The 11684-nt window shown below is 56.1% G+C and overlaps 1 protein-coding gene across 2 annotated transcripts in view; it reads left to right on the top strand.

Moving 5' to 3' along the window:
* Window positions 1-3680: 3680 nt before the first annotated feature.
* Window positions 3681-11684, top strand: part of PAX3 (paired box 3) — a 97908-nt gene continuing 89904 nt past the window's right edge. The window contains exons 1-4 of one of the 2 annotated variants that reach the window (XM_086719743.1): window positions 3681-4114; window positions 5414-5649; window positions 6970-7096; window positions 8230-8364. In XM_086719743.1, coding sequence (XP_086575869.1) covers window positions 4030-4114; window positions 5414-5649; window positions 6970-7096; window positions 8230-8364 — 583 coding nt within the window. In that variant the 5' untranslated portion in view covers window positions 3681-4029. Of the gene's footprint in view, window positions 4115-5413; window positions 5650-6966; window positions 7097-8229; window positions 8365-11684 lie in introns of both variants that reach the window. The other variant, XM_086719742.1, reaches the window with a different exon arrangement.

Here is an 11684-nt window from a genome sequence, read left to right as displayed (position 1 = left end):
TGCAACCCCGGGTGGTGCCTGGGACCCGGCGAGCGGACAGGCGCGGCCCCGCGGGGCTACCACGCCAGGCTGCAGATCCCGCGGCCCTCCCGTTGGGGCAAAAAAGGCCTGGGTGGCTGCGTGGCAGACGTCCCCGCCCGCGCCACTCAAGAACAGTGTTTTACACAGATCATAATTTTCTTAAGGCCTTTGTCTGGCTAGAATGAGGTCGCCTCTTAGAGGCCAAGAGAAGTCCGAGGTTCATGAAAGGCTGGGTCCACAAATGCGAGAGCTGCGCGCTGAAGGGCGTCCTGCGGCCCAAAGCAGATGGCACCGGACCGCGACTGGACTGTTGATCCACACATCCAAACCCGGGAGCGGGAGAAGCTTGTTCAAGTGAATGCGGCACGCTCGCCCCAGGCTTGGACAGGCAGCCAGCTGTCTATTTCACCTGACGTTCCTCTGAAACTCGGGGCAGAGGAGGCATTGGCGAGTTATCTTTCTCCCCTGCCTCCCACCATTATCTTCCTATTGCCCTCAAGGCTTCAGTGGCATTTTGCACGTGCACGGATAGCGCGGGTGGACACCACGTTCGTTCTTGAAACTGTCGTAGAGACTTTCCTGCCTGCTTTCTGGGTAATTTGTCAGCCTGGGGAAATGATGCTGCCTTCCAAACCTGCGTTCAGTGCCGCAGGGCGAGGGCGCTTGCCTTCCAAGACCCACTTTGGGGCCACTCCTTTGTCAATTGGCGACTGTATCGCGTCCAGAGGCGGCGCGGAGACTCTGGCTCAGAGGCTTGGGAACGGGGACCGGGCCTGGGTGGACACTCCCTTCCTGCTCCGGGGAATGGGGGGGGCGGGGGTAACTTCTGCTTCCGGAGAGACTTCTGAAAGAAGGGAGGCACGAGCTTCGGAGATAGGGAAGGAGTGGCTGAAGTGTAGAACCGGGGTTCGTTCTGGAAACCAATCTGGAAAGCCGGGAACCACCCCACCCTTCCGCGACCTGTTGCGCTCGTCTATGTCCAGGCTCCGGCTCCGGGCCTGGTCTAGTTTGGCTGCGAGTGGGCGCCATGGGCTTCAGCCATGGCCGCTGTCCCGGCCTTCCCTGGTAGGAAATCAGGGATACCAAGTTCAAGGAACTTGGACTCCCGAGGTCTTTGGATCCAAAGTGGCCCCGCAGCCCTAATGACCCAGCTGCCGGGAGACTGAGGGTGCCCTCTCACCCACCTCTGAGTCTCCCGGGTCCTCTGACCGCCACCCGCTGGAGAGGGTATGAGTTAATCTGGCTACAGAAGAAGAGCTCTCCCGCAGGGGAAGGCCGGGGAGTAGAGATCCTGGAGCTTGAGGCCCCCAACCCCGCCCACACACACCCTCGTGGCCTCCATTTGTACATTTTTATAGCAAGTGGTGGTCGGTTTATGGATGCGCATACTGGACTGGCTTCCATGGGTACTTCCAGATCCAGTTCAACCCGCAGTACCTCCGTTCCACGATGCCCCTGGCCCTGCCGCTCACGGTTGCTGGACGCGCAACCCGGGAGAACGAGTCTGCAGCCCACGCACCTTCCCTGATCTGCAAGATTTGGGGAAGGAGAACATCCAGCCGGAGCGCGCCGGGTCAGCGCCGCGAGGGTTTGGAGACACAGCCCTCGGCTCAGATACAAATGAGACTCAGTGCCGGATGTTCCTGGGTTCCTTTCAGTGGCGAGTTGAGTCTGCATTTGCCCTCTTAAAATACACCTTGGGTACCTCCCTCTTCCAACTACCGCTGACCCTAGAAAGTGCCCTATCGGCTCCACTCAACTTTTTAAAGACGGAAAACTAAAAAAAAAAAAAAAAAAAAAGAATTTCTAGCTCGGGGGTTGCAATCCCTGAGAAGTGGCTTAGGAAGAAACAAGGACACGGATTTTGGTGATCCCCCAAAAGGAAATGAGAACGTTTTCCCCTTGACAAATTGAATCATTTTATGTAATATCAGGTTAAATAGGGCTTCATTTTAAGCGGTGACTGTCCTTTGTACTATGAATGCACGTCAGCCCCCCCCCCTTTGGTGAGTGAGGAGATGTCCAGACTTTTTTCCATGTTTCCAGAGGCCTGTCTCCACAGCTCGGAAGGTTAGTCAAGCCTTTTAATGTTGAAGCCCAGCCAGCCGAAAACTGCCTGCTTTTCCCACTTGCGAGTGGATTTTTAAAGAACCAACTCCCAGAAGGTTGAGCAGTTATAAGCTACCCACCCCCCCCACCCCATCTTCCCTTTTGAGTTTGCCTTAATTAGGGGGTGGGGAAGTGGGGTTGGGGGCCGCCTTCACGTAAAAACTGTCAAAGGAGTTGGGGGATGGGGGACCTAGAGAGAGGGGTGGAGAACTCCGGCGCAGGAAAAATTCAAAAATCGTAAAAGGAAAAGGGGGAACATGAAGCCCAGAAGTCATTGTTTCCTTTATTTCAAAGGGAAAAACCTGCCCGATTCTCATCCTTTTGATTGATTAAGGCCCTGAATACCTCGCAGCCCCAGAGTGACAGTCCTTGAATAGACTTCAGCGAATAAAGCGCAGGCAGAGCGCGGGGCTGGCACTCGGGGTGTAAAGGAGGCGAGTTCGCTGGCACTTACCAAGTTATAAATAAAGGGCTATGCACAATGGTACCTTCTCTAAGGACAGACAGCCTTTACAACACTCCTGGCGTCATATCCTGCTGGGGACACTTCAGCTCCTAGCCAAGACTTCGCTCCTTTTATTTTTCCAGCAGTTTAGTCTGAATACCATAATAAATTCCTGAGAACAAACGCAGCAGCCGGGCAAAACTTTAACATATAGACACATCTCTGCTGCCGCATTGGGGATCCATACCTCGAGATTTAGAGCTGGGGCTTCCCAGAGTGGGTTTTTCAATCAAGAGGCGGTTTTCTTCTCCCTCCCCGCCCCAGACTTCAACTAGCGAGTCCTAGGGCCTCCCCGATGGCTGCCGAAGCTCCTCACCACTCCTGCTCCCAGACCGAGAAGACAAAAGAACTTTATCAGCACACTCTGGACTCCTCCTGGGAGGAACCCCACCGGGAGGACCCCTATAACAAACCTAGGCCAAAGGGGCATTGACCAGAAGACGGAAAGCTAAACAAGGGGGGGGGGGGGGGGCGGGCGGAGGGTCCCAATGCCTTCTTATTGGAATTGCGCCCCTCCAGTGGTTGTAAAACAAAAAAAAATTAGAAAAAAGAGTCACAGAAAAATAGAGACATAGAGAGACAAGGAGACGGAACGGGAAGAATAGAGAGAGTCAGAGACGGAGAAAGCCACACAGAGATACACAGAGGGAGACAGAGACAAAGAGAGCAATAGAAAGTCAAGGAAGAGAGGGACACACGTGAAGTGAAAAAAAGAAACAGGGACTCCTCTCCTCTGAGCAGCTGCCACCTCCCTCGGGCTGTCTCTCCCAGGTTCCACGGCTCTGCCCTTCTCTTCCGGGGAAGGGGAGCAGCGTGGGTCCCTCTCCGGGCCGGCCAAGGCCTTGGCACCGCCGGGGATGGGAAGAGAAAGTGGCCGCTGTCGCCCAATCAGCGCGTGTCTCCGCCACCCGGGACGGTCTCCCCGTCGGCCAATCGCAGCTCAGGGCTCCTGACCAAGCTTTGGGTGAAAGAACTAATAAATGCTCCCGAGCCCGGATCCCCGCACTCGGTGTCACGACGGGAGGAGATTCAGGCCGGCCGCGCTCCCACCCCCACCCCCCCCCTCCCTGGCTCGTCGCGGCGCTCGCAGCCCCCTCCCCAGCGCCCCCCGCCGCAGGGCCACTCGCTCAGACTCAGACCAAACTTCTCCGCCCTGGGCTCGCGATCCCGGACTCTGGGGCCTCCCTGCCCGCCCCTTTCCCCGGTTCCTTCCCGAGCCGCTCTCTGGACGACGAGCGAGCAGCCCTCCTGCCCACGTCCCTCCCTCTCTTTCCAGCCTTTTTGGGGAGGGGCTCCCCACGCTCGGGGGCAGTTCCCGAGAGCCGCCAGCACCGCGCTCGCCTTTCTCTTTCGCCTTCACCTGGATATAATTTCCCAGCGAAGCTGCCCCCAGGATGACCACGCTGGCCGGAGCCGTGCCCAGGATGATGCGGCCGGGCCCGGGGCAGAACTACCCGCGCAGCGGCTTCCCTCTGGAAGGTAAGGGTGGAGGGGCGCCTCAGCGCCGCGCGGAGCCCGGGGCCCGAGCCGGGCTGCTCCAGCGTCGCCACAGGCTTCCTCGGCGTGCCCTGGGAGCCCCATTCCCTGGGTGCCCCGACCCCCCCCCCCCCCCCCCCGAGCTAACCAGTCGGGGAGAGATCTCCGCTCGATTTTCTCCCTGCAAACAGAGCGCAGTTCTTTCTGCAAACCCTCGCGAAGCTCGGCGGCCGGGCCTGCTCCGGGCCGGTCCACTTTCCTCTGCTGTTTTGCAAGTGCGGCGGCGGCGGCGGGGAAGGGATGGACCGGCTTCTGAGCGCCAGAAAGCACCATCTCCGCACTTTGCCCACCCCAGGGCCTTTCAAAATTGTCGCGGCTGCGCGGACATTTGCTAAGCTCTTGTTAGTTCCGAAAGAATTTTCTCGCCGGCCGCAAAGTGCAGTGGCAGGAGCCCGGTGGCTTCGTGCTTGGAATTTTTAGTATTAACCGATTAATTAATTAGAGTTCCATTCATCTCAAGTGGCATCTCGAAGTTTCCATAAACCCTTTTGGGGGAACTGCCTTGCAGTCATCCAGAAGGGAATCCCAAGGCAGGAAGACTTTGGATAGTCGAAGAGGTTGGGGCAGCAAGAGCGGGAAGCTGATGCAGAGGCGTCCCCCCTTCAGGCTGGGTCTGGAGTAGAATGTCATACCTAGAGCATGGATGGAGGTGAAGGGGGCTGCCTGCAGACCCTGCTGTCGTCTGGGTCCCCAGGTGTAACAGGTGACTCGCTACCACCTGAGGCCTCCTTTGGGGACCCTCTTTGACCTTTGGCTGCTGCACTCTCAGTCAGAAACCCCAAGGGCTGTCAGCTCCTCTGAGTCCCTTAGAAAAGGAGTGGTTCCAATTGAACGGGGTTTCGGAGGAGTGGAGTTCAGGAGGCCAGCGTCTGGGTAACCTTCTCTCTGCCTGGAGGCTGTTTCTCGAGCAAGCTTCAAGATACTGGCCCGAGGGTCTTCCCTTCCAAAGATGCCACTTTCTCCGGGCCCAAAAGGAAGACAGTTTCTCTGGGGCAAGTTAGTTTGCTGTCATTGCTCCCCCTTCACACAAGATTATGTGCCCCCGAATTGCTTAATACTTTGAACAGATGTGATTGGAAGAGGGGCTGGGGCTGGGAGCCGGCTGTCTTGCATTTTCAGCTGTGGCTGTAACACGCGGATGGTCCCCAAGCGTCAGGAATTAGGTGGGCTCATCTTCCCGGCTGCTCTCTGTTCTCCAGAAGTGACTTTTCCTTTGCCTCTCTTTTCGCCTTCCGCTCCCAGTGTCCACTCCCCTCGGCCAGGGCCGCGTCAACCAGCTCGGTGGTGTATTTATCAACGGCAGGCCACTACCCAACCACATCCGCCACAAGATCGTGGAGATGGCCCACCATGGAATCCGGCCCTGCGTCATCTCCCGCCAGTTGCGCGTGTCCCACGGCTGCGTCTCTAAGATCCTGTGCAGGTACCAGGAGACCGGCTCCATCCGTCCCGGTGCCATTGGTGGCAGCAAACCCAAGGTGAGTGCTGGGGCCTGGCCCCGGAGGCCTCCAGGCCTGTGGTCTCCCCGGTTAGGGAGGATCGGGGCAGGGGGCAAGGATGCTCATCTGGGGCTTTCCAAGGAGTTATTTTTCAAGACTAGAAAGAGGTGTGTGTGCGGGTGGGGTGGGGGGGTGGAGAACAAGGTTGCTGCCTGGGCGCTGCTCCTTGATAAACACTAAGGGAAAACTCCAGCCTTTTTGCAAAGGAGATACAGCATTTTTAAGAATGTCCCGGAACCCTAGAATACTCATCAAATTATTTCAATAGGCAAACACATGAAGCATGCAACTGTGCGTGCCCACCTGTTGCTGGTTTCCCAAGAATCTTCCCAGCTCCGACCCACTTTTGCCAGATCTAAAGAGCCACTTTTGGTTTTCTAAATGGTTTCTCTCCCACCTTCTGTCCCCAATCTCCTCCAGTCCAAATTGTCTTCAGGGAGTCAAAAGCTAGGGTGATTTGTTTCCTTTGTAATGGGCAGATTACTTGGCATTTAAAAAGCAGTTTGGTACTATCCTCAAATTATTTTGGTTCCTTTTAAAAAATGAAGGAGTCACACTGGCTAAGACTCAGTGGGAGGGGATTGCAGTGGGTCTGCCTTTTCTTCTGGATGTGGGGAAAATCCAATATAACTTTCTATTTGCCACGGGGCAAAATCGAAAGGAGGATTCTGGCAAACGGAAGACTTCCAAACACCCTCCTTCCTCCCGCTCCTAGCTCCCTTTCCAACCTCTCCGAGAATCTCTAGAAACAACTTTTATTGAGAGAGAGAGAAAAAAAAAAGACCCAGTGTTTCGAATTATCCGTATTTGTTTATCCACTCTGATTTTTAAAAACCCATATAATCACCTTTTACACTGCATTCTGCTCTTGAGGGTAGCTAAAATCTTGTGCTTATTTTTGGAGAGGTGCGAGTTGTAGCTGTAACTTGATTTTCCTGCTTCTCCTTCAGACATTCCCCTTTTTAGTTTCGTTTTCATGTTTCTGTGTAAGAAGTTGACTTTATTTTCAGGGATCAGAAAGTAAACCCCTCTCCCCCACGATGTTATAAGTCTTCTTAATTTATCCTAAGTGCCCAAGCTTACCTAGGGAGGAACAGGGTCGACAGGGGTGAGGTGATCTCATTTCTACCCCTTCCTAAAAGTAAATTGCTCCAGACAATGAGGTCCTTTTGCTAACAAGGGGGACCTTCCCAGGGGATTCAGGAAGGAGCATCCCACCGGGCCTGGAGGCGATGGGGCCACCACATTTGGCCCAGAGTCCTGGGTACCAACGCCTGCCTGCCTGTTCTCTTAAAGCAGGTGACAACGCCTGACGTGGAGAAGAAAATTGAGGAATACAAAAGAGAGAACCCGGGCATGTTCAGCTGGGAAATTCGAGACAAATTACTCAAGGATGCTGTCTGTGATCGAAACACTGTGCCCTCAGGTACGAGGCCCATTAACATCGTCCCCAGGCGCCAACGTCGGTCGCTATTCCCCGGGCGGGTCATCCAAGCCACAATCACCCCAGAGATCCATCCGGGCGATCGGGAGGCAGCCCCTCCCAGGGCCCTGAAACATTCACGAGCCAGACGCGCTCTGGGTGTTTTACCCAGGGAGGGCACAGCTGCTGGTCCTGGGGTTGAGAGACCGCCAACGGCTCCCCAAAGAGGATTTCTGTGAGGACGAAAGCAGGAAACGCGAGGCGGAGGCCAACTGTTTATTAATATTGATGTTCCCTTTTAAAGAGAAACAAATGTTTTGGTAACCCCAACCGAAGGGAGATGGGGCCGCGCCAGCCCAGGCTCTGCCCAGTGCGCAAAGGAGGGGAGGCTTCGGCAACGGCCCGGCTTTTTCCCGAGAGTCCCAGGGACCATCCGGCGCCCCCGGCAGCCGGGGGAAGGCGGAGAGAGGGGCGAACGCAGGGCGAGCGCGCGGGCGCGCGGGAGAGTTTGTTTTTAATTAAAAGGAAACTCCCTCCCCCCCCCACCACCCCTGCGAGAACGAGATATTTCAGAGTATGGATTTGTTTACCAGACTGGAATCTGGAAAAAATAAATGGGGGAGAGTGCATTTTCTTTTGATTTTTTACAATAGGAAACGATTCTGCAGTTGAAATTTAAACCCTTTATAGCCTCAAAAAAACGTTGAATTGCAGGGGACGGGTCCGCTGTGGTTCTTCCTCCCTTAACGCGAACCGAGGGGGTCCAATACCCAGGTGGTGGTAGGGGTGGTGGGATGGCCGGAGAATTCTCTTGGATTGGAGATCCAGAGCCCCGTCTATAGGGTCAAAAAGGGGAATGCTTTCTGCCAAGTGGGACACAGAAGGCGGTTCCCGGCCCTAACTTGGGAGGTGCGGGCTTCCCAGGCTTAGGGCTCCCAGTAGCTCCGCGTAGATAGGTGCAGACTGTGTGGTGGGGGGATTGGAGTGGGCGGGTGAATGGGGTGGTAGAACGACGAAGACACAGGCGAGTTGTGCAAGGCAGCCTCTCTACGGCTCGGGTCGGGGGTTCGGGGCTCCTACGGCCTGGCCTGGCACGGCTCAGTCGTCCGCGCTCCCTCCCTCCCCCCCGCCTCCAGTGAGTTCCATCAGCCGTATCCTGAGGAGTAAATTCGGGAAAGGCGAAGAGGAGGAGGCTGACCTGGAGAGGAAGGAGACAGAGGAGAGCGAGAAGAAGGCGAAACACAGCATCGACGGCATCCTGAGCGAGCGAGGTAAGCGGCGGCGCGCTCGGGCGGCGCACGGAGGCCCGCGCCTCGGCCACGTCCGCGCTCTGACGTCGGCGCCCAGAGCGCCGGCCAGCTCCCGCTCGTGTCAAGGTCTCTCCCTTGGTACCCACTGCACCCGCGTACGGAGCATTCACATGAAAGACCAGAGACGCACTTGAAATTAAAACAAAAATCTCTGGTCTTGTTTTTTTTTTTTTCTACTTTGTAAGCCTTTCTTCTGTACCAGCCTCAGCCCCTTGGAGTCTGGAACCGCGAGCTGCGGTTTGGTGAAGGGCTTCCCACTTGCCCTCAGGTATACAGGACCAGGCGTGGGGGGTTGAGGGGCTGGGGACAGTCTGTGAGTCCCCGGAGGCTGAAGGAACTTTTGCGCCCTCAGGAAAGGCCCAGATTTCCAGAGTTTCCCATTATCAGAGGAAGGGCGGGGAAAGAAGGATTCAAAACTCTTTGGTGCAGCGGGGGGGGGGGGGGGGGGGGGGGGGGGGGGCGCCCAAATTCCACGCCATCGGTTGCCTTATACATACATACATACATACATGTAAGTTGGCTGTTTTGTGCTTTAAATTGTTTTTCAAATGCGATAGGGTTGGATTTCTGTGTGTGTCTAGGAAGTAAAACCAGCCTAAGATGTGGGCTCTTGGGCCCGCCGGTTTGGCACCCTGTCTCCACGGGAAGGTACAGGCCACCTGCTCCCTGTTGGCTGTGACCTGGCATCATCAAGAGAAAGTCTCTCCTTTGGAGCCATAAGTGCGGCTTCCTTCTCGTATACCTGCAGCACTTGGTCTGGAGAGCCTAAAGGTGTCCCGCCCCCGCCCAAGGAAAGGCAGCCCCCCAGGGGAGGCAGAAGTTGAACCAGAAAGGGGTCACTGCAGCAGTTTTCCCGTGAGCAGTTTTGGCCTTGGGGATGGTTGCACCTCTTCAAAGGCATGGACGGTCGGGAGGCACCTGGAGTCCCAGCCATGCCTAGAGTTCCTGCTTCTGGGCCTGGACTTTGGTGGGTAGAGATGAGTTTTGACTTGCCTTAGAAGGGCAGGCGGCTCTCCAGATGGGCTTGAACACCCACTGTGACTTCCAGAGTCAGGACTGTGGCTTCCAGAGTCAGGACTGCGGGTAGAAAGCTGGTTATTGCTTTTGCCTTCATTGCCCAACCTGGCGGATGGCAGCAGCTTGGCGAAGCGAGGCAAGCTCTGTACACAACCTTGAAGGGACACTCAGATTTAGATGTTACAAACCCAAACAGCAGATTTCGGGGATACACAGAAGCCTAGATGCTCCGGTACACACGGACAACCAAGAAAAGACACCCCCAACCACGGCAGGGGCGATACACATGCTGTTGTTTTCCCTCCCTTTAAAGCAGGGGACTCACAAAGTCTTAGTCTAAGCCTCTCCTCTGGGAGGGGTGATTTTCTGCTGTAGTCTCTGAGGAGACACCCCAGCTTTTATTCCAGACCTAGATGGAGCAGAGAGGTACTGGTGAGGGAGGAAGGAGAGGAACCAGCTAATCCCAAACCCAACGGGCCCCTGCGGGCACAGGGGCAAGAAGCCCAGAAGCCCAGAGCTATCAGAGAGGCTCAGGAAGGGGGGGGGGGGGGCACGGCTTTGCTACTTGTTGCTGGAGGCACCGGCGGCCGAGCGGCCGCTCCCTCACAGCACAGGCAACCGAGGCCCAGGAGACAAAACGCCCCAAATGAGCTGGTCAAACATTTGTACAACTTTTCCAGCTTTTACAAAGAAGGCCTTCTCTACACAATCTACACTTGGAGATGAACTTGGGAGACAAAGCCTGGAGAGTCCATTGAAACTCACACTTTAGCTCGGCCCAGACAAAGCTCCAGCTCGCAGCAGCTTGATGTGAACAAAGGAAGGCAACCTTTTTATAATTCAAGGAGAAAAGAAGAGAAAACAGCCCCACAAAGGGCTGAGAATAGACATTATGGGCTTGCAATGAGGGATGAATTATTCAATGAGCTCCAATAGCTGCTGCGCCAGGAAGTTTTATGGACTCTCCAGCGTGGAAAAAGTGGCTATTTCACCTACAAAATGTTTCTAGTCTTTTGGGCCGTCTAGCTGGGCCGGCTGCCATTCAAGGGCGATTGCTACCAGTTTTAAAATCAGAGTATTCTCCCCAGCGGGGGCTGTGCCGTTGAAAACACACACACTCCGCGGAGGCTGAAGCCTAATTTAATTTGGGGTTGTCAGAGAGGATACGGCGACCGTTTCTTTAGCGGCTCTAGCTCCCTTTCCAGATAAGCCCTGGAGGGCATATGGGGCCCAGAGAAAGGACAAGTGTAGGACTGAAGTATAGTTTAAAGGGAAATCTAGGAACCTAAAAAAATTACCTCTGTTCTTTGGGCACCAAAAGTCATCGACTGCCCCCGCTTGTAAAACGGGATGAATGTTGACAAAGGGGTCTGAGTTCTCTGGGGGAGGGGGAGGAGGCTGGCCTAGAAAGGACCTTTGGGTGCTCTGAGCAGGGGACGCACTCTCTCTGGAGGTTCCAGCTTCCTTGCGGGGCCGGGAAGGGGGGCGACGGAAGCTGAGACTGGCTTTCCAGGAGACGTCTTTCCGCTTGTCAGACTCGAGGGCACAGGAAGAGAGGCACCCTGAAAGAGGTCAGAACTGCCTTCGTTTTTCTCCAGCGTTTGGCCTTTCTTCTAGGTGACCCCCTTTACCTTCTCAACTTTCCCTCGCCCCTTGCCCAATCCAAGGGCAGCGCGGCGTGCTGACTCGGCGCGCTCAGGCCCTTGCGCCCTGGAGCGCACTAGACGCTGTGCAGCCCTCCTCCGTCCGTCCTTCCAGCTCCTTTGCCCGGGTGAAAGGAGAAAGCTGGGAGGCCGGGGGACAGCAAACCGCCCCCCATCCCCACCCCCACCCCGCTTGGTCCCGGCCCTCCGGCCAGCACCGTGATCGGAACAGGCGCAGTCGCAGGAGCCAAGCCCCGGTCGCAGCATCGGGGGCTGTGGGCACAGCCTCCGCCGCGGCCACTCAATGGGCGCCTCTGTTCCTCCCCCAGCGCGGCGGAGCGGGCCCGCGGGCGCCGTCACAATGGGTCGGCCCCCACTCCTGCGCCCTGCGCCAAAGCGCCGCGCCGCGCCGCCCCCTCCCTTGCGCTCCGGCCGGCTCGAAGCTTAGCTCGCCGGGCTGCAGCCGACTCAATTGCCTCCTTTATGTCCTTCTCACTTTCATCTAGACACAGCCCGCCTCCCCCCCTTCTTCTCCTTTTTTTCCCCCCTCTCTTGCCTGAGGCTCACATTAGTGAAATTTCTGCAGCCTCCCCCCATTTTTTTCTTATTTTAAAGAAAGCC

Source organism: Puma concolor, chromosome C1 (assembly GCF_028749965.1).
Source record: "Puma concolor isolate L17-30 chromosome C1, mPumCon1.1.hap2, whole genome shotgun sequence".
Taxonomy (NCBI): domain Eukaryota; kingdom Metazoa; phylum Chordata; class Mammalia; order Carnivora; family Felidae; genus Puma; species Puma concolor.
The sequence above is the reverse complement of the archived record's forward strand: the minus strand, read 5'-3'. Positions and strand labels throughout refer to the sequence as shown.